The sequence below is a fragment of the Chrysochloris asiatica genome, unplaced genomic scaffold (genome assembly GCF_000296735.1).
Source record: "Chrysochloris asiatica unplaced genomic scaffold, ChrAsi1.0 scaffold00122, whole genome shotgun sequence".
NCBI lineage: Eukaryota > Metazoa > Chordata > Mammalia > Afrosoricida > Chrysochloridae > Chrysochloris > Chrysochloris asiatica.
In genome coordinates, this window is record NW_006408640.1 from 5,624,018 (window position 1) to 5,646,373 (window position 22,356).

Here is a 22,356-nt window from a genome sequence, read left to right on the forward strand (position 1 = left end):
ATCAAAGGCACTTAACCACCACCACAACATAAAGAGACCAAATTTATTACTAGTTACTGGGGCAGGAGAGATGAAGAAGGTAGAGTTATTTCACTGGGTTTATGGTGATGGTGGTGGAATAATTGGGAAAAGATTACTGGTGATAGTTGTACAACACGATGAATGTACTCAATGTCACTGAATTATAAATGTAAAGATAACTACAGTGGTAACTGTTTTAATATATTTTTCCATCACTCAAAAAGAGTGACAGCTGGGCTGGCAGAGAACAACATCAACACGAGGTTGTCTATTGAGAAAATATTCTTGTGCTGACACGTTCTTAAAGTAGCAGCAAGGATCCTAGAAAGCGTTTGATAGTGACAGGAAGTTATTCTTGGGCATAGTTAAGTAGCAAGGGGCTCACTTTCCTTTAGTGACCATGCCAGTTATCTCAGCCAATCAGAATAGCATGAAGTTTCCCGACCAGGTCCTACTTTTCCTCAACTATTACACTGAACTGTATGAAATTGCCTGTAGATTGAAAAATAGTGGAATATTGGTGAGCTCATAGGTTCAACCTAATAATACTGCTGAGAATAAGGTACTTTATGATACATGATTGTAATGTCATTTCCACATATTTAAACAACCAACTACTAACGTGATTTCTTCTAATTCTGTTTAGTGTTGCAGAGACCAAATTACAGATGTAGCAACTGTAAAATAAATGTATTCTCAGGTTATGATTCCTAGAGAGAATTGTAAAAACCTGGTTTGAAAAAAGGGTTAACCAGTGAAATCTAACAAAAAGCTGAGGAAATTTTAGTGTATAGCTTAGCTCACATTTGATTACAGAACTCATGTAAGGTTTCTAAGTGTTCGGTTTATTTCCCTTTGCACAGAATAAGATACCTATTCCTCATTTATCTCTTATTATCACACATTTCACATTTAGGTCAATATTTTAAAAATCTGACAATTTTGTGCTTTAATGAGGTGGCAGGTATGCCAGTAATGGCTGCAGAGTGTCTCCTCTCTCGAGAATAATTTCACAGACGGCCTCCAGGAAGCTGGACTGAGCTGCACCAATGCCCTATTCCCTCCTGCCTCGAAAGCCTGAGCATCCAACTCTGCATGGGGACAGTATCCTTGGTGGCCAGCGGCTGCTAGTTCTAAGTTCCCAGCTTCTGTGTACCCTGAGGCCCACAGCCAGACCTAAAGCTCCCTCACAGGACATGCTGGTGGCTGGCCAGGCACAGAGGGATCATGAATGCAGGGCTTGCAGGGTGAAAGTGGAAGTAACTGTGTGAGGGAAGCTCTCGGAGCCAGTAAAGAGGAGGTAGGTGAGGTGGCTAAGCTAAGAGCTCTCCAGGCACCCAGCCCAGATTTATCCAGCTCTGTTTCCTCTAAACCTTCTTCTCTGCATAAGAATAATCCAGAATTAGACTGGGCAGACTTAAAAAAAAAAATTGACAAGAGAGTATGTACACTCATTATGCTTTTGCTATGAAATTATCATAATGCAGATCTGATACCCAGGTCACCTAAAATGAAAAATAAACTTATAATTTAAGAAAAACAATTTTCCTGTCTGATAGTATCACTACAAGACTTTTGCATTTAGGAATGTTTATGAGGAGAAAACTTTTACTCTTGATCTATTAGGAATTCATTCTACCTCATGCATTAGAAGGCTGATCTTTTGGAAAGATCACTGTTCCACTTGATTTTTGGTGTGTTAAATCTACTATTTAAAAAATGTTTTGGAGAAAGTCTGAATTCAGAGGGCAGCATGTTACTCTTCAATGTTTTGCCTGAAATACATAAAGTACAGTACTTGGTATTTTAGAAAAGAATGCCATGAATTACAAGCTGCTATTTATTTTTCACTCACTGCTTGTTATTTTTGGGAGAAAGATGAGGCTTTCCGCTCCTGTGAAGACTTAAAAGCCTCGGAAACCCTCTACAGGGCTGCTATGAGTCAGAACTGACTTGATGGTACTTAACAACAACTGGGCACAGTGATGAGCACATCAGTAAGTCTTAACTATTATTATTTCTATGATCAGACTTCTTCAAAAAATCAAATGGATGGTCTGAAAACAAAATGAAAAATCCTCCATTTTCACATAATGCCAATTTTTGCATAATAATCTGGTCCTGGGAACCTACCCAAGTTAACAGGTGAGGACTAGGTATATTTATAATGTGTCACTGTCTAATAGCATTTGCTTCTTCAAGATTTCCTTAAAACAGACTTTTATGGGTTGTAATTTTTTATAATCAGAAAATTATTAAGATTGTAAGAAAAATAAAAAATAAGACACTTCCCAGATTGACTTCTTGTTGTATACTTAGCTGGAATTTGTGAAACCCTTCCCTTCTATATAAGATATGATTCCCATAATTCTAAACTAGACAAGCAGGCAAATCAAGTTATCATAGAGCATGAGGTTAGGTGAGGACCACACACACAATCTAGCCAGCATAAAGATTTTGCTTTTACTAAACTGAAAGGCTGAGACACTTGGAAGACCCGATCCAGCATCGTGAGAAGGAGCTGGAATGGAGTAAGAGCTGAGCTGACCTCTGGGAGGCAGTTCCTGAACTCCCGATCCAGCCTTCGTGGCGGAGGCTCCTCGGAGTCCTCATCCAGGGCGTCCAGATAAAGGTTCTCGCTGGCTGAGCATCTATCCGACTCTTTCAGCTTGGACAGTGGCTGGTCTTCAAAGGGGATGGATTCCATGTCAGAGCAGGGCCACATTCCCACGGCGCGAGGCACATGGAGGCCTCCCTGGTGGGGGAAGGGACAGGGGCTGCCTTCGTTTTGGTCACAGAGGAAACTGCCACTTCTCCGGGGACTGTTTTCTTTCTGTAACTTGACAGTGATAAAAGTGAAAATAATTAGCCTCACATTTTTCTCTGTTGCTCTCCCTAAGGCCCCATTTTCTCCACAATTTGGAATTTCATATGGGTCAACTTGAAAGACTGTGAGAAGCCATTGTCCTTAAAATACTGACCTTAATTTCAAACAAAACATAAGATGTGCCATACCATATGCCATATACTTGTTCCTGTTGAACCTTTTCCAATTAATGGTGGCCTCACGTTTTCAGAGCAGAACTGCTCCATGGGATTTTCTTGGTTGTCATCTGTACAGTAGCAGATCGCCAAGCCTTTCTTCTGCAGTGCTGCTGGGTGGGTTTGAACCACTGATTTACAGGCTACTACTGGCGCTGTGGGCTAATGAGTCAGACTGCAAAGGCATTTGAACTGAAAGGTCAGTGGTTCAAGCTCACCAGCTGCTCCTTGGAAACCCTATACAGGGTCGCTATGGGTCGGAATCGACAACAGCACTTAACAACAATAACAGTTGTTATAAATGCTTTTTTAAAAATCCACAACCTTATCTGGTTAGAAAACTTATCTAGAAATGGAAAATCTTCATTAAATCAACCAAGTGTGGTCAGCTTGTTTCAACTAAAATACGTATGTTATTAAATATATAATAAGAACTATTTACCTATCTATCTAATCTAATATTGTTCAATAACATAGCATGCTCTTTCAGAATGACATTCAGTTGAATGAAACCAGTGATAGCAAATATTTGAGGCTGAATTTGACATTCCTAGCTACCCCCAAGAAGTCCTGGCATGGCGCTGTAGGATAATCACTGGACTGCTAACTACAAGGACAGCAGTTCAAACCCACCAGCTGCTCCTTAGGCAACCTATACTCATAGGGTCACTGCGAGTTGGAGCTGATTTGATGGCACTAAACAGGAGCAAGGACTATTCCCAAATCATCTGGAAAAGGTTCTATACATAACCGAGTCATCAAGGCGGGCTGTGAAAGTATCAAAATCAAGTTACACTTTGCTTGAGAAGCTTAAAACATTGTTGAAAAGGCAGTTAAAGATGCAAAATGACAATTTTTTTGTGGGCCTACTATAAGCACTCGACCTCAAGGTTGGTTTGAACTGTAAGGTCGGTGGTTCAAGCTCATCAGTTGCTCCTCAGAAACCCTATATACAGGGTCGTTATGAGTCGGAACTGACTCGACAGCACTTAACAACAGCAACAACATGTGTTCAAGAAGCATCTGTGAAGAAATACTGCGTCACTGGGAGTCAGGAGGAATCCCACTTGTGTAACTTGCTGGTTGGTTGGCTGGGCGAATAACCTGAGGTCTCTCAGTTCCAGCATATCTGTAAAACGGGATGACACTGCTCCCATCAATGTGTTGGTGAAACCACTATCCATTTCCCTGGGGCCTTGGCCCACAAACAGCTTATTTTACAGCCTAGAAGTCAATCCTGTGGGAAAGGAGTACACAAGAAGCAGCCAGTATACGCCCACAGGGAGCTGCTGAGACAGGCAGAGACACGGCAAGCAGGTCAGCCAGCCTCATTCCACTGAGGGGCCCTCATGCACGACACGAACTGCACACCCTAGCTTTCTTCAATGCCTCCTTTTAATATATGCACAGCACGACCTGAGGATGTTTCACCTGAGTATCCCGATGTTGTTAAGTGCTGTCAAGTCTGTTCCAACTCATAGCAACACTGTACAAGGTTTCCGAGGAGCGGCTGGTGAGCCAACCTTGCGATTCAAACCAACCTTGTGGTCCAGTGCTTATCTTACAGCACCACTCCAGGACTCCTGAGAACCCTGAATGAAGGCTTTATGATAGGACAACATGCTTACACAGTATCCTGGTGGACGGCTTGTTTTAATAAGTCATTATCTGAATGACAACAGTGACACTTGGATTTGACCTGAAGGAATGGTGCAATAAAAGCTTACAGTCATTAAGTGCTAAGATGGTGGCAAGAAATTCTACAATTCTCTTGGAAGTGTATTAATTTATTTATAAAAGAGTATTTTGCCTTTGTGCCCTACTTTAACCCTTCTCCCACAAGTCATACCTAAGTGTGGTCTCTGTACAGCCTTGAACAAAGCCATGGGACGCACTGGAGACTCGATAATGTCCACTCATCTTTAAGCAGCTGGAGTTTAACATCAGCATTTGAGATATAATCACATTCAATTTGGAGAGCAAATAATTGCTTTAGGCTTTAGCAGAGCCCTTTCCACCATCCACCTCCTCCCCAAATGACACTGTTTTTAGCAGTTCTCTTTTAAAACTGCTAAATACAAATGAAAAGGAAAGACTTTTATTAGGTTCATCTAATGAATGTCAGCACAATTTTGTCTCAACACGTGATCATCTCCAAGCTATTTTGAGCAAGGAATTAAAATGCAAGCATCACATCTGAAGTTGACAATGTGCTGAGACTATGAGTGAAGAGGGTGCAGGGATGACTAGAGGGAAGGGCTGGGAACAAGCCTGCTCTCATCGGCAGAGTGGGAGCTCAAAAATAGACCTGATCATCCAGGAGCAGCTTGCATGAAAGCTGGCAAGTGTTAGGTTTCCTCAGAATGAATCGGAATGGCTTTGGCTGGAGGTCTCTACTGCACAGATGCCTCTGGGGTGCTGTGGGAGAAGAATGTGTCCTTAAAGGATAGGGTTTCCTAGGGGAATCATCTCAAATCAGGGCTCAGCACCTGCTGCACTTAGAACTGTACAGTAGAATAACTTTTAAGGCAAATAGAAAATTGAAGAGATTTGCATTTCAAATCATATAGCAAAGAATAAACCCTCAAGAGTGTCATCTTACCTGTAATGACCCACAGAGAAGAGGTTACTCTGTAAGCAAGTTGTGAAAGAAGGGCCTTTCAGACTGCAAAGGCAACTGCTTTAAGAAAGTCACTGGAAGGATTCCAGGTTGACATACTGTGCGCTTTCCTTTAGTGCTCGAAGTCCAGCAAGCACAGCTCAATCCTGCCTTATTTGCATGTCAACTGTGAATGTAGCAGTTCTGAGGGGAAATGTAGTGTGAGCCCATAAACATTAACCACTACCCAATCAAATTTGGATTGAGACAAAAAGATGCTGACAAGATAGATGGCACGCACTATATTTTCGTCGCCAAGTTCCCACAATCAGGCCTCATAGAAGATGCCTTCTGTGGCACAGACATTATGTTGGGATTTAATGACACCAAACAAGCATGAAGCATGTGCTCTGAAAGTGGAAAATGGATTTAGTGTCACTTCTTTCACCATCTGCATTAGGCTGTCAAAGTTCTATGGCTTACCAAGTAGTCAGATTTTGAAAGCATGTATTGTTAAATAGTTTATGAAGATGTTCAGTTACATTTCTTTTATATTATATATATATATATATATATATATATATATATATATTTATTCATGAAATGTATAGCTAAAAGTTGAGTACATGAGCAATGCAGTAACCATTGGGAGAAAAAAAAAAAAAAGAAAGACAATCTATACACACTTCAATCAATTTCCTATCTTACAGAAAATGCCTCTACCAGCTTTAACAATTTTCAAGATTTGGTACTAAGGTTTGTAAAATATTCTTTAAAAATGTTGGTTACGTCAGGTGAAAGGCTACATTTCTTTTTGAAAGACAGCATTGCATGTCTGAGGCAGCAGTTAATTGGTAACAAATTCTCTTCTAAAAACAGCAGTGAAATCATTGCAGAAAGATTGGGAGATCCGCCACAACAGATGCATGCTGGAAACTCATGTGTCGTAAATACATTATGCTCAGAGCCATCAAGAGGACTGAAGTCCTGAGGTTGTCAGTTGGGTAGAAATGTTGTAATTGTGATAATTTGGAAAAAAGGTTCAGCTTCTGACCACTCTTATCTTTCCAAAATATGGTTTTAAAATGAGGCAACTATTTGTTCATCCTTAGGGCATGGGTTGCTTAAAAGTTGAAGATCATTGGATATGTCTTACCCAGCTTTCCTTGGTTGGAACGCCTCATTCCCAAGAGTGAAATAAAAAACTTAAGGACTTGCTTTAACTTAAATCCCAGTGTGGCTTTCAAAATGAGGCCTGTGCCAAGACCAACAAGTTGCTACGGCCAATCAGTAAAGGAGGTCGCAAAAGGTCATGACAGGGGCCACGTGGGCCCATTGGGGTACAGGAGGGAAAAACAAAATGAGGGATACTAGAGGGAAGGCAAGTTTCCTGAAGTTACTTGTGATGCTAGTTAACTAGAGTTCGGTTCGTGATAAATTTGTGGTCATGTTCATGCTACTTTTACCCCAACAACTTCCACATAACTAGCAACATAACCATTCAATGGAGCACACACAGGAAGGAGTCTACAGAAGACGCTTCCCAAGTGCTCCATCTCTAAGACAAACAGGAAGTGGCCAAAATTCCTCTTGATATAATTTAAAGAATTTTGAAATGGAGCCATGCCAAAATCAGTAAGATAATTCAATTATGAGTAATTGAACCACACAAGAACAGAAGCAGGTCAGCTCTTCTCTGTATTTTCTTCTTAATAGTTTTGAAACCAAAGGCACCTTATTTATTTATTTTTTTTTCTTAAACCACTTAATTATCCTTCCCTCACTCTCAAACAGTATGCTTAAATTAAACTTTAGCATAGTGGTTATGAATCGGGCTGCGAACTTTAAGGTCAGCAGTTTGAAACTACCAGCTGTTCCATGAGAGAAAGATGAGGCTTTCTGCTCCCATAAAGATTTACAGCCTCGGAAACCCTGTACAGGGTTGCTATGAGTTGGAACTGACTCCACGGCACACAATCAGTCAATCATTGTATCTGCATGTATGTACAATGTCTATGGAGAATAAAGCACATTTCCAAAAGCCTCCCATACAAATGCAGGCAATTTGGATATTTATAATAGAGTAATGAGGTTATTTTTCTTGAATTCAATTTCTCATAAATTAATGAATTTCTTTGCGGTTTCATGAATAAATGTAATAGGTCGAAGTAAATAAAATGTATGTTATATAAGGATCTGGCCAGGGAGAAAAATTCTAAGCCGTTCTCAGTTTAATGTGAAAATGCTATGTGTGCATCACCAGGAAATACTGCAAAACTTAGCCAACTGTCCTAAGTCTGATGCAACTCAAAGAATGATTCTCGGGGCAATTCATCTTTCCCAGCCCCAATTCATTTGATTTCTGAATCCTTAGTTTTGATGAAGAGGATGAGCTACCTCCCTTGATGAAAGCCCTACCTAATCACAGCTCAGCAATATTCACAGCAAGTATAATAAGCAGTAAACAGCCTGACTTCCAACTGAATTCAACCATTTCTTTACTAATGGATAATAATCCTATTCAAGCTGGAGCAGCTACTGTGAGCACATCTTCTGCAGCAAACTGAAAAGTTAGTTTTATCACTGTATAAGACCTGAAATAACCTCAGTTTTCAATTCCTTGAAAAAGTTACTTCTTCTACCACTCTGTACTCCTGCCCCCACAAGACAGCTGCCTACAGATGTGGCAATGGAAGGACATGATCTTAGGTTTCCAGCACTAGCTAGTCGAGGGTTTCCTCCTCGTCTTGTGGAAGCCCAGACACACCAATGCAGCAAGGACCTCACATAGCCTGGCTTTTGATGGTTTCTTTCACAAGTGCTTTGTTTCCAGGTCCATTTAGTTACCTACACTATCTTCCCTGCTTTCTGGTGTCTACGGTGCTTCCATACCTGTTCTATTCTCCACAGAAGTTCCTTTTTCTGTCGTTCCCATTCCTGCCGATCTCTGTCCAGGCGGTCGAGAAGCTCCACCTTCTCCCGGCTCCAGTTCTTCTCACTGTGATGGATCTGCCAGCGCAGGTCCATGACTAGGCCATGACTGTCAGCAAGGAGCTTCTTGTGCGCCTCTCTCTCCTTCCGAAATGCCCCTTTACTGTCCGTGGGAGGAGCTGGCTCCTCAGTCTTCTTCTCAGTCTTCTCTTCCATCTGTCAAGGAGAAAAGACTTAGCTCACCCCTGGCATCTCTTGCATTAATACATGAAGAAAATCTTAGCCCGTTTTACATATTATTCCTTGAAATGTGTTTGAACCAAGATTTAACTAATCCCATAAAAAAATTTTTTTGTTGCTGTAAAATCCTAATTAAGAACAGTTGACGCAGATAGTCACACAGAAAGATAAACAGTTTAGTCCACAAAGTGTTGCTATACTTCCCATGACCTAAGCTTTCCTATTCTAAGTCACTTCCATCTCTTGCTTGCACTTCTGTATACCTATAGGAAAGCATGTACCATGTCTATTCTTGCATCCTTAGCACTTAGTGATGAAACCTTTTTGTTGTTGTGAAGTGCCGTCGAGTCAGTTCTGACCCATAGCAACCCTGTATAGGGTTTCCAAGAAGCAGCTAGTGAGCTTGAACTGCCGACCTTGTAGTTCAAAAGACTTTGCAGTCTGGAGCATTAACCCACAATGCCACACCAGGTATAGTCTGTGATGTGACTGGTATAGTCACATGGTACATTAAAAACCCACAATATTGGACTGCATAGAGAGAGTGGCTAAGAGAATGGACTCTGAGGCAAATATCCTGAGTTCAAATCTTGGCTCTGTGATCTTTGGCAATTAGAATTGTTGTGAACGTTAACGGTGATAATTATTCAAAGTTCTTCACAGAATACCTAGTATGAAAACAGCTCTGAAACTTGAGAAATATCAGCAACTATTATACTGAGAAGAACAAAATAATACAATTCCTTTAATTTTTCTGTAACTGAGTTTAATCAGTCACCTGCTGAGATTATTTTAAAAACAGCTTGTGGTTTCTAGCTTAGGATATTGAAACCTCAAAAGAGCATCATTCTCATACTAATCACAACAACACACAATGTAATCATCTATAAATTCTTAGCTTTTCTTGAATATATCTAAGAGCTGCAGTCACAGGGCAAGTAACCCAGTCTCTAAGGATATAACAGTCTTCATGCAGACAGGGTGCAAGCACTTGCTGACTTATAGCAAACACTGCTGGATACCACACAAGATAGAAAGAATTCAGCTAAAATTTTTAATGAATTGCTGAAGCTGTGTCTGGGTTAGGTGAGAATATAGAACCCCTGGGAACTGCACACAAAATACACAAGGGAAATTTCACCAACTAATAAACTCCTCTTCTCCAGGGACCTTACCAGGTGCTCACAAGAAAAATAGGAGGCGTGGGGAGTCCTGAGAAAGTCACACCTTGGTGCATACCTGGAGGAGGTTAACCTGTAGAAAAGGCTTCGGTCTTTACTGAGATGCTTCTACCATGCTCTTCCCAGGAACTAAAGTCTTAAGTCAAGGGGAAAGGGCAGTAAACTCTGTGGCTCTAGGGCACCGGTGAATCCTTACTACAGTTTGGAAAAGGGAAGAAAAAAAATATCATCTAACTTTAAAGGATGGGCAGTAATACAAAATAGGCCCAACCCATTAGAGGCATCCTACAGTTGGGTGGGAAGGAAGAATCATTTAGAAATCCTCAGTCCTGTAACTCAGGGATACAGCCCTGCCTAAGACTGAGGCTGATCTAGGACAGCAATGAATGTCTCCCCGGTACTCCCAAGTGTCAATGCTAACAAATAACAAGGAATGGTAGTCTACTGCTGGAAGAGGAGCAAGGGTGTGAAGTGACACCCTCTTTGAAGCATAAGTGCAAATAGTAGCCCCAAAGTCAAGGGCAGAGCAGACATGGATTTTAAACAAAAAAAATTACAAGACCTACAAAGAAGCAAGTGGGGAAAATAAAACTCTAAATTAGTTCATTGTCAACAGACAAAGCAATCAATAGAAATAGACACTAATAGGATATACAAAGAAGATCTAAACGGAAATGCTAAAAAAAAAAAAAAAAAGGGGGGGGGGGGGGGGGAATGAAGAATGCCTTCAGCAGGCCCAGTACAGATGAGGGAAAAAGTGCAGTCGGATTAGGTCAACAGGAATTACCCAAATTGAAACAAAAGAGCAAACTAACAACAACTACAAAACAAAACCAAAATCAACCAAGCAAATAAAAAACAAAAAGCAGCATCCAATATCTGTGAGACTTTAATAAGTGGACTGAGCTATATGCAATTGTAATCTTAGGAGCAGACAGAAAGAATTGAACAGAAAAAAAAATATTAACAGTAATAACGGCTATGAATTTTTCCAAATTAATGACATATATGAAACCTGTGGTGCTGTGGATTAATGCGCTAGACTGCAAAGTCAGTTTGAACTGCAAGGTTGGTGGTTCAAGCTCACCAGTTGCTCCTTGGAAACCCTCTAGAGGGTCACTATGGGTCGGAACCGACTAGATGGCATTTAACAACAACAAATGAAACCAAAGTTCCAATGAGTTCAGGGAAAACACAGCTGGTTAAATAACAAAAGTAAACAAACAAACAAAAACATATATGGACATATTATACTCCAAGTGCTGAAAACCAAAGAGAAAATCCTAAAAGCCGACAGGGAAAATTTTCAGAAGGCAGAAAAAATCCTTTTTGTTTAGTTTTGTCCCTCTTCTTTTCCCTAAATGATAAAATATCTTTCATTTTCTTGTTGTTGTTGTTGTTAGGTACCATTAAGTTGATTCTGACTTATATATAGCAACTCTGCACAATAGAATGAAACACTACCCAGTCCTCAAAATCACTGTTATGCTTGAGCCCACTGCTGCTGCCATTGTGCCAATCCATCTCATTGGAGGTCTTCCTCTTTTTCTGTTGACCCTCCACTTTACGAAGCATGATGTTCTTCTCCAGGGACTGATGATACATCCAAAGTATGAGAGATGAAGTCTTGTCATCCTGGCTTGGAAGGAGCATTCTGGCTGTACTTCTTCCAACACAGATTTGCTTGCTCTTCTGGCAGTCCATGGTACTTTTAATGTTCTCCAACAACATAACTCAAATTTATCAATTCTTTTAAGGTTTTCCTCATTCACTGTCCAACTTTCACATGCCTACGAGGCTACAGAAAATAACATGGCTTGGGTCAAGTACACCTTAAGTCCTCACACTGACCTCTCTCCTCTTGAACATTTTAAAGAGGACATGAGCAGCAGATTTGCCTAATGCAATACATTATTTGACTTCTTGACTGCTGCTTCCATGAATGTTGATAGTGGATCCAAGCAAAATGAAGGCTTTGACAGCTTCAATCTTTTTTCCATTTATCATGATGCTGTTCACTGGTCCAGTGGTGAAGATTTTTGTTTTCTTTACACTGAGATGCAACGCATACCAAAGGCTTTGATCTTCAATATAAGTAGTCTAAGTACTCTTTGCTTTCAGCTTGCAAAAGTTGTATCATCTGCATTGCAGGTTATGAATTCAATCCTGATGCCACGCTCTTCTTCATTAATCCAGCTTCTCAAATTATTTGCTTAGCATACAGATTGAATAAGTATAGTGAAAGAATAGATCCCTGGCACACACCTTTCCTGATTTTAAGCCATTCAGTGTTTCCTTGTTCTGTTCAAATGACTATCTCTTGGTCCAGCACAGGTTCAGAATACTCATTCTCCACAATGTTGTCCATAGCTTGTAATGATCCACACAGTTGAAAGCCTTTACAAAGTCATAAAGCACAGGTAAACATCTTTCCGGTATTCTCTGCTTTCAGCCAAGATTCATCGGACATCAGCAATTATATTCCTTACTCCATGTCTTCGTATGAATCCATCTTGACCCTCTAGGAGTTCCCTGTCAATGTACTGTTTAAGCCTTTTTATCATTAGCAAAATTTTACTTGCATGTGATATTAATGATATTGTCTGATGATTTCCAGTGACTTCATTTTCTTAGCAAACTGCAATTTGCTTCTGCTCCACACTCCAATAAACTTTTTGGCAAGTTTTCCAGTGACTTCCTAATTGCCAAAGTCAAACTTTTCTTCTCTTACCCTGCTTGCCTTCTCCAAAGCATGTGTTAATGTTGAACTCCACTTAGAATTCTGTGGCATTTCTCTACTTGATTTGCTGGACTTCTGGTGTGGTGCTATAGGATAAGTGCAGGACTGCAAGGTTGGTGGTTCAAACTCACCAGTCACTCCTCAGAAACCCTATATTGGGTTGCTATGAGTCAGAATGGACTTGACAACATTTAACAACAACAACGATTGTAACGTAAAAAGAAAATGTCTATGATTTCTATTGGGCTGGTTACCTACATTGATAATCAGAAGAAATGCTAAGTTAACTAAAAGTTAGTAAGTATAAAGATGTATAGTATTCCTAGCCCAGGGCAGATTCCTGAATTTAATCATGTATCTCAGATTAATCCTTTCAATTTTAATGGCTTCTAAGCCATTCTTTACCTTGAAGCAAAAATCTTTTTTAAATGCAAATCTAAACTGTTTACACTCATGATAAAATCAAGGATTAAGGTTTCAATGCCTGTTTCAACACTCTTCTCTTTCCTATCTGATGGAAGTGTAGCTCCTCAAATGTGCCTTGTTCTCTCCTCACAATGTTCCTTTTGACCTGGAATGTCCCTTCTCTCTTTCTCCATCTGGGAGCCAGTGAATTACGTGATATGGCCCTTTCAATCATAGTCTTCTTAACTCCCACCAAATGACTGAGGTCTATGCACAGTGAAGTGCTTGAGCCCCACCCAGGGGACTGGATAAGCTTACTAATAAAGTAAAGAAGGGACATGATGCTTTTGTGGGGTGGGACCATGCAGATAAGATGTACGGAACCTTAATGAGGGAATCGGTCATGTTCTTTCTTGTTAAGTGCCATTGAGTTCATTCTAACTCATAGGGACCAAGTATAGGGTTTCCATGGAGTGATGGGTAGGTTTGAATTGTTGACCTTGGGGTTAGCAGTCCCATGCTTCTCTGATAATACCACACTAGAACTCCAATTTTGTCATACTGCTATGTTTAAAATGAGTCATTCCAGAGGCAGAAAAGGAAATCTCACTATCAAGAAAGAAGAGCCAGGAGTGGAGCATGTCCTTTGGACCTGATATTCCTGTGCCAAACCTCCTCCATCCAGGCGGCAGCAGAGAGATGCTATGGCAGAGAAGTGGCAGCAACAAATCCAGGAGACTGGCAGGAGTCAGAGCAATAGGCTTCCTCATTAACACAGCAAGAAGGCTGAGTGCCTTTGGGTAGGAGGCTTACTGGTGGAGTGGGATGCCGCAGGCACTTAATCAGGGGAAACTAAGCTTGCTGGCCCATGGAGTTAGAGCTGAGTTCCTTGGTACCAAGGCTTACTGGCTGGATAAGTATTTATAGGCAGAGCTAAAAGGGCAGAAGCCAAGTGGTGGCAAGACCTGGGCATACTTGCGGGAACTTCTCAGAGGAAGTGGTCTTGATAAAAGAACTGTATCCTGAGCATTTCAGATCCTGAATTTTAACCTGCTGTTGCACTGCTGACGAATGCACTGGACTGCAAAGTCAGTTTGAACTGCAAGGTTGGCAGTTCAAGTTTACCAGCTGCTCCTCGGAAACCCTAAACAGGGTCGCTATGGGTCGGAACTGACTTGACAGCACACAACAACAACTTCCCTAATTCAGAGGCCTGGTGTGGTGCTGTGGGATAATGCACTGGACTGAAAGGTCAATTTGAACCACAAGGTCAGTGGTTCAAATTCACCAGGTGCTCCTTGGAAACCCTATACAGGGCTGCTATGAGTTGGAACCGACTTGACAGCATTTAATAACAACAACAGTAGCTATGAGTATTATCTGTGAGTTCTGTGTGTTCTGTGTGGTCATAGCAGTGAATTACAGAGCCCAGCAGAGACTGCTGTTGAAGGGATGGCCCATTTCAGAACTGGTGAAAAGGTTGGAAGATGTAGGCATGCCTGACCTCCATTTCATAAGAATAAGCCTTGGCGTGGAGAGATGGAGTGGCTGGGGACTCTGGAGTCAGGAGGGAGCGGGGCTGTGTGCCGATGGCTGGGGACAGGCTTTTGGGGTATACCCTTTGGTTGCTTGATGATTCATGGTGGGGACTGTAATCATTGCCATGAAACAAAATACGATAGGATGAATGTAAAGCTGATATGTGTAGTGGTTACGAATTGGGCTGCGAGCCGCAAGGTCAGCAGTTCGAAACTGCCAGCTGTTCCGTGGGAGAAAGATGAGGCTTTCTGCTCCCGTAAAGATTTACAGCCTCGGAAACCCTGTACAAGGTCACTATGAGTCGGAACCGACTCCACGGCACATAACAACAACAACAACTATCACTCAATTCACTATAAAAACAAAAAAAAGAAAAAGAATAAGCCTTGGCCTGATGTGCTGAGGGTGATTCTCCTCTCTCTACAAGTAAAGATGTTGTTGTTATTATGTGCCATGGAGTCGCTTCCAACTCATAGTGACCCTGCACAGGGTTTCCGAGGCTGTTAAGGCTGTTAATCTTTACGGGAGCAGAACGCCTCATCTTTCTCCCGGAGCAGCTGGTAGTTTCGAACTGCTGACCTTGCAGTTCGCAGCCCGATTCGTAATCACTACGCTACCAGAGCTCCTTATAAGTAAAGATAGAGGAGGTCATATACCACCCCTTCGCCATTTTTGCATCATCCTGTAAGTCCTCCACAAATAACTGAAGACTTTAACAAATCATTCGTTCCTGTGCCTCACACTAAGGTATGTGGCCTGCATGCTCTCATACTGTGGCTCTTATCACAGTACTAAACATTGCAGTAGTTTGTGTTCCCAGTAGAATGAGAGCATTTTCAAAGAATATTTTATTTCTTACTACATCCTCAGCATTCAGAACAACACCTGACTTAAGAACGAGTTGGAAGAATCATATTATTTGGGAACTGATCCAACATGGCTTTTGCTGAGAGAAAATATTTAAGGTTTGGTAGAATTCAACTGTTTTACATTCAAGTCAAAATGGGAAAAGATGGGAATTATTACAAATGAACTAGCATCAATCACTTTCCATTACTTCTTGGGTGGTAAATACTTAAGATATTTCTTAAACAATTTGGGCAGAAGATGAATTCTTTATTTCAACCTGGTTTCTGGATTTGAAGCACCAACTTTGGTGTTTACTGACCCTCCTTATGGCTTTACCTTTAGCAAACATGGTAGGTAAACAGCATGTTTCTCTAAAAAGAGATGAAATATTTCAGAATTGGCTACCATCAGAGATGTTGCTTCCCTTATTTAAATATACTTAAGTCTGAAAATATTGTGGGATTTTATCTACTCCCCCATAAATATTTTTTAAAATACATTTAAAGACAGCCCATCAAGGGTGTCCTTAATCATTTCTCCTCCACACTGGCTATTCAGGCTGTGCTCTGAGATAAACTGAGTGCCACTTAAGAACCTGCACAGGGCAATAGGCAGGATTCTTAACTGGGTCAGGTTCTCTGTCGTGATGGGCTAACATAACTGCTGTGTCCCTGTTCTACTCATAGACCTAACATTACCACTCAATCAGTCCAGGTGGTAACACAAGTAAAATTGTGGACACCTAGGAAGTTGTTCTCTTTTGACATGACAGGTCACTTACCCTTTTATCAAGGCCATTTGAAGCAGGTCTCCTTTCTGTGCAAATTTTTGTCTTTCGAGCCAATTCATATAAAATTTTAATTACTCATTTGTTGTTAAGCGCTGTCGAGTCGAGTCCGACTCATAGCGACCCTGTATAGGGTTTTCTGAGGAGTGGCTGGTTAAGGCCTAAAAAATAGATTCTTAAAGATACAGACTTTTCTTCCCTCATCCTGATTAAAGGACTGAAAGAAATCCTAAGAAATGATCTGAACAAGCAGACAATGTGTAGGTAAGTGGTATTACTTTTACATATTTCCAGAAGAGATGCTTAGAAAAGAATGCCTCTTGTTACATCTAGTTCTAACTAGGAGTACAACGTGAGGCCTCTTCTACATTCTATTACTAAGTGGCAACCCTTTCACTGGTTCATCACATCAAATCACATCATGGGCAATCATCACATAACTCCCAAACCACTGGAACCATGGCCCAGCCAAGAGGACATATATTTTGGGGGGCACAATTCAAGTCACGGCATTCTAGGCTTTGGCCCACCAAATTTCATGTCCTTATCACAGGCAAAACATTTTCACCCCACTGTATTATCCCCAAAGTCTTCTAAGTCCAATTCTAACCTGGGTTAAATTGTGAATAGCAGAACAATTTACACTAGCTCTCAAGGCTTGAAAAGAATCCTCTGTTCTCTGAGACAATCTAGGCCGTGCCCTCCTGACTCTGGGTTTTGGCCAAGTACTCTGGATTCTGGGTTGCTGGTGTCGTTAAGTGCCGCTGAGTCGGTTCTGACTCATAGCAACCCTATGCACAACAGAAAGAAACACTGCCTGGTCCTGAGCCAACTTCACAATCGTTGCTATCCCTAAGCCCATCGCTACCAGCAACCCTGAACAGGGTTTCCGAGGCTCCAGTCCATTTTGTTGGAGGTCTTTCTCTTTTTCTCCAATCCTTTATCAAACATAGTATCCTTCTCCAGTGACGGGTCCCTTTTGAAAATATGCCCAAAGTGTGAGAGACAAGTCTGGTCATCCTGGCTTCCAGGAGCACTCTGGCTGTACTGCTTTCAACACTGATGAGTTTGTTTTTTGGCAGTCCATGGTACTTTCAATATTCTCCTCCAACATCATAACTCAAATGCATCGACTCTTCTAAGGTCTTCCTTATTCACTATCCAACTTTCGCATGCATACTAGATTACTGAAAATACCATGGCTTGGGTCAGGTGTACCTTACTTAGTTCTCAGACATCTTTGCTCTTCAACACTTTCAAGAGGTCTTGAAAGCAGATTTGCCTAACGCAGCAAGTCTTTGATTCCTTGACTGCTGCTTCCATGAGTGTTGATGATTGATCAGAGCAAAATGAAGTCTTTGACAACTTCAATCTTTTCTCCATTGATATGGATGTTGCGTATTGGTTCAGTGGTGAGGATTTTTGTTTTCTTTACATTGAGATGTAACCCATACAGAAGGCTGTGGTCTTTGATCTTTATCAGTATTTTAGTCCTCTTGGCTTTCAGTAAGCAAGGTTGCATTATCTGCATATTACAAGTTGTTAATGAGTCTTCCTTCAATCCTGATGCCACATTTTTCTTCATATAATATAGCTTCTCAGATTATTTGCTCAGTATACAGACTGAATAAGCATGGTGGAAGAATACAACCCTGGAACACACCTTTCCTAATTTTAAACCATTTGGTGTTCCCTTGTTCTTTTCAAGCGACTGCCTCTTGGTCTATGTATAGGTTCCTCATGAGTACAACTAGTGTTCTGGAATATTCATACTTTGCAATGTTGTCCATAGCTTGTCATGATCCACACAATAGAAAGCGTTGTATAGTAAAAAAAAAAAGCACAGGTAAACATCTTTCTGGTAGTCTCTGCTTTCAGCCCAGATCTATCTGGTGTCAGCAATGATATCCCTCCTTCCAAGTCCTATTCTGAATCCAGCTTGAACCTCTGGAAGCTCTCTGTCAATGTATGGTTGCAGCTGTTTCTGTATCACCTTTAGTTAAACCTTACTCGCATGAGATATTGTATGATAATTTCTACATTCTGTTGGGTAACCTTTCTTTGGAATGGGCACAAATACAGATCTCTTCCAGTCAAGTTTCTTGGTATAGATGAGTGCCTCCAGTGCCGCCTCACTTTGCTGAAAGATTTCAAACTGTATTTCATCTATTCCTGGTGCCCTGTTCTTTGCCAATGCCTTCAATGCACCTTGGACTTCTTCATTCAGGATCATTGGCTCTTGATCACATGGTATCTCTTGAAATGGCTGAACACTGATCATTTGTTTTTGGTATTGTGACTCTGTGTATCCCTTTTGAAGCTGTGTATCTTCTTTTGAAGCTTTCTGCATCATTCGGACTCATAGTAACCCTGTATAGGGCTTTCGAAGAGCAGCTGGTGTGTGTGAACTGCTGACATTGCAGTTCAAACTGACCTTGTGGTCCAGAGCATTATTATGCAGCGCCACATCGTGAGTCCCTTTAACCTGGGGCTTCAGCTTTGCCTTCCAGGACACTGGAACAGCAACTCTGCCCCCTCAACTTCAGGGGTGGTGGCCCAGTTTCCTAGTCCGCCTGAGTGGTGATCCCTCTCCTTTGGTCCTGGTGTTCTTCTATTCTTCCATCCCCTTGAATATGGCAGCATTGTCCCCTCAGCATAGGGCAGCAAACCCATTTTAACGGTAGCCTCATACTCCAGAACCATGCTGGAGAAGATCCAGCTCTTTGAAACTTAGGAAACTGTGGCCCCACAGTTAGGAACCCAGAAGTCATGGTGCTACCCTTTGAGAGTCCAGAGGTCATGACCCTGTCCTTTGAGACAGAGGCAGCTCTGCTTCCTGTGTTCCTTGTCTCTTCAGCTTCAGCCTTCTGGTTCCTTCATCTGCAGAAGAAGCCAGCCAGGTCTCTGCTCTGCTTCAGTAAGTGCTATAAAACTCTTTAGCTCTACAAACAAATGCCCAGAGGCACTTAAGTTTGCTCAGCGCCCTTGTTCCCTGGGTTGGAGAGCCTAACTCCACCAGGTGCTCAGAAGTACCCTGCTCTGCTAGGAAGCCTCCTGCCTAAAGGTACTCAACTGTGTCTCTGCGGGTCAGCTGCCATGCAGACTGGCATCAGTCTCCTGGTTCTGCTGTTGTTTGGCTGCTGTTGTTTAATGCCATTGCCACCATCTGCAGTTACAGCTCTCCTTACTTCCTACTGAGACCTCACCACAAGTACCTTTGATGCCCATAACTCCACCAACATCTCTTCTAGGCAATCCAGGCATTTACTACTAAGCGGTTTAGTACTCTCCCAGCCTCTCCTCATTGTCCAATTCCAAAAATGCTTCCACATTGTAGGCAACTATTAGAGCAGCACTCCACTCTCCTGGTACAAATTCTGACTTAGTCACCAAGTGCTGTTATAACAAAAATCACACAATGGATAGCTTGAACAAGCAGAAATGTATTCTCTCATAGTTTAGGAGGCTGGAGGTCTGAATTCAGAAAGTTGGCTCTAGAGAACGTTTTTTTTCTTTCAGCATCTGTAGCCCCTGAATTCACTGGAGATCCCCAGGGGTCTTGGCATGAATCTTTCCCTGGACCCAGGTGCTTCCCAGTGCAGGGACCCCAGGTCCAAAGGAGGCACCCCACTCCTGACTCTTCTTTCTTGGGGAACATTAGCTTTAGTCATCCTAGCTTATTTTGTTTCATTACAATGATTACAATCTCCTGCATGCATCATCAAACTACCAAAGGGTACACTCCTCATGCCTGCCCCCCAGCCTCTTCCTCCCTGAGTCTGAAGTCCCCAGCCGCTCCATCTCTCCACATCTTTTAATGCCTGTAAGTAAACCACACCCCAGAAAAACTAAACTCCCTTTCCATCTGCCCAGGGCTGTGATGGGGAATAAGGGTGTTGCACTCTATCCTGAATCCTCTTACTGGTTGATGGCATCAGACCACATGGGGGGACCACCCGTAACTGCCACAGGTGCAGCTTCTAGCAGCATTCCACAATGACTGTACCCTGGCGACTGGACGGTGAGGGTGAACGAGTTTCCACTGGAACTTCCTCCCCATCAGGCCAAAGGTGCCTCAAGGAAGGCCCGCCACTCCCCAGGGCCCCACCAGGTCTCCTATTTTCAAAATTCTGAAAAATCTAAAGAAAATCATACATTTACCTTTTATGGTGATAACTCATAATCTGCTTTTTCTTTGCTCCTGTGTAGAACTGTGTCAAAGTAAATCTGAGAGCTTCACACAAACCGTCCTTTTGTTGTTGTTGTTATGTGCCATGGAGCCGGTTCTGACTCATAGCCACCATGCACAGGGTTTCTGAGGCTGTAAATCTTTATGGAAGCAGAACTCCTTATTTTTCTCCTGCGGAACAGCTGGTAGTTTCTAACTGCTGACCTTGAGGTTCACAGCCCGATTCGTAACCACTATGCTACCAGAGCTCCCTTAGCCATCCGTTAATGGAGCCAAATACAACTTTTTGTAATATGAGCAAGAAAAATGAATGCTTAAAAGTGCTGTTTGGTAGATGTGGTATTTCATACTTGGGAGAGGGAACATGAGGGATGGCGAGGGGCCTTGAAGAGACAGTGAGTAGCTATTTCTCTGTCCTCTCCTGGGACCAGGACATTATGGCATCGGAACTGAAGTGTGCACCCTCCTGATAGCATGAGCGCGTGGAGACTCGGTGGGGATGTACCTACCTGTTCCAGGCGGCATTTGAGCATGGCCCACTCCACGTCCCAGGCAGCCTTGTCATTGGCATACTCCTGCTGCAGCCGCAGCCGAGCCCGCTCATCTGCCCTCAGCTCCACACGGAATTCCTCCAGCAAGGCCCGGAGGGCACTGAACAGCTGCTGGTGCTCCGTTACCTGGGGAGACACAGGAGTCAGATCTCAGCCTCCTGGAAACATGGTCTTCAGTCAGAAGATGAAAGGTTCCTTCGGCCTGTAATAAAGTGGCAATGCTCTGCTTCCTACGGGGACACAAGGTCACCTTATAGATGTCAGTGGCAATGGGTACAGTGTGGGTGGAAATCTGCAGCAAATGCGAGAGTGAGTTGCTTTGTTGGCCTTGAGTCTTCTGATGCTGAGACTGCTGAGGTCTGCACAACTGGGAGGAAGCTAAAGGCAACTGCCACAGCTGCTGGGCACTGTGCTAAAAAGCTTTAACTTTTTGACACCCTGGACAGCAGAGTTCTCTGGATCCCAGGAACAAAGGGGAAGAAAGTGTAGAAGGCCCTAAGGTCCCCATAGCCATGGCTGATAGGCGGCTTGGAGTGACTTCGGAGCCCAGAACTCTGTGGTGGGCTCAGCAAACACACTATGTTGGGTGCTGCAGTAAGGGGCTGTATACACTCACTGAGATGCACTCAGACACTGCCACTTCAGTGCCAGCTGTTAATTCACTTAAGCTCTTACCAACTTACAAATGGAGGTGGTCATAACTCTGTTTTTTACTTGTACTTACTAAAAATACCAAACCAAACCAGTTGCCAATGAGTTAAGCTCAACTCATGGCAACCCCATGTGTGAAAATGTAGAACTATGCTCCACAGGGTTTTCAACAGCTGATTTTTCATAAGTGCAGCCCCAGGCTTTTCTTTCAAGGCATCTCTTGGTAGACTTGAGCCTCCAACCTTTAGCAGCTGAAAGCACTAACCGCCTCATGCAATAAATGTCTGTAACATGGAAGAATGCATTTAAAACTTTTTGTTATAACTAAACTGCTTACGGTGTTTTGTTCTGTTTTGAATAGGATCACTATGATTCAGAACAGACTCAATGGCACCTAACAATAACAAGTTGCTTACAATTAAGTTTAAATGATTTTATTGTTTTTAAAACCTGACCTTTGAAAGCAAAGTCGTGCCACATACTCGGCATAGGTGGCTCCTAGCTCAGGTTTTACAAAGACACCAAGTCCTCAATCCTACCAACGGGTGTAATTGACCGACTAAAAACACACCCATGTGTGCACACAGAAACAGTGCAAAACGCGCAGGAGAAGAATTTAAGATACTTTGTA

At 42.2% G+C, this 22,356-nt stretch overlaps 1 protein-coding gene across 1 annotated transcript in view; it reads right to left on the bottom strand.

Moving 5' to 3' along the window:
* SOGA2 (SOGA family member 2) overlaps positions 1-22,356 on the bottom strand; it is a 183,060-nt gene that overhangs the window by 15,340 nt on the left and 145,364 nt on the right. The window contains exons 9-11 of the mRNA XM_006868701.1: positions 21,033-21,200; positions 8,555-8,809; positions 2,570-2,860 (exon numbers count right to left, since the gene is read on the bottom strand). Coding sequence (XP_006868763.1) covers positions 2,570-2,860; positions 8,555-8,809; positions 21,033-21,200 — 714 coding nt within the window. The remainder of the gene's footprint in view (positions 1-2,569; positions 2,861-8,554; positions 8,810-21,032; positions 21,201-22,356) is intronic.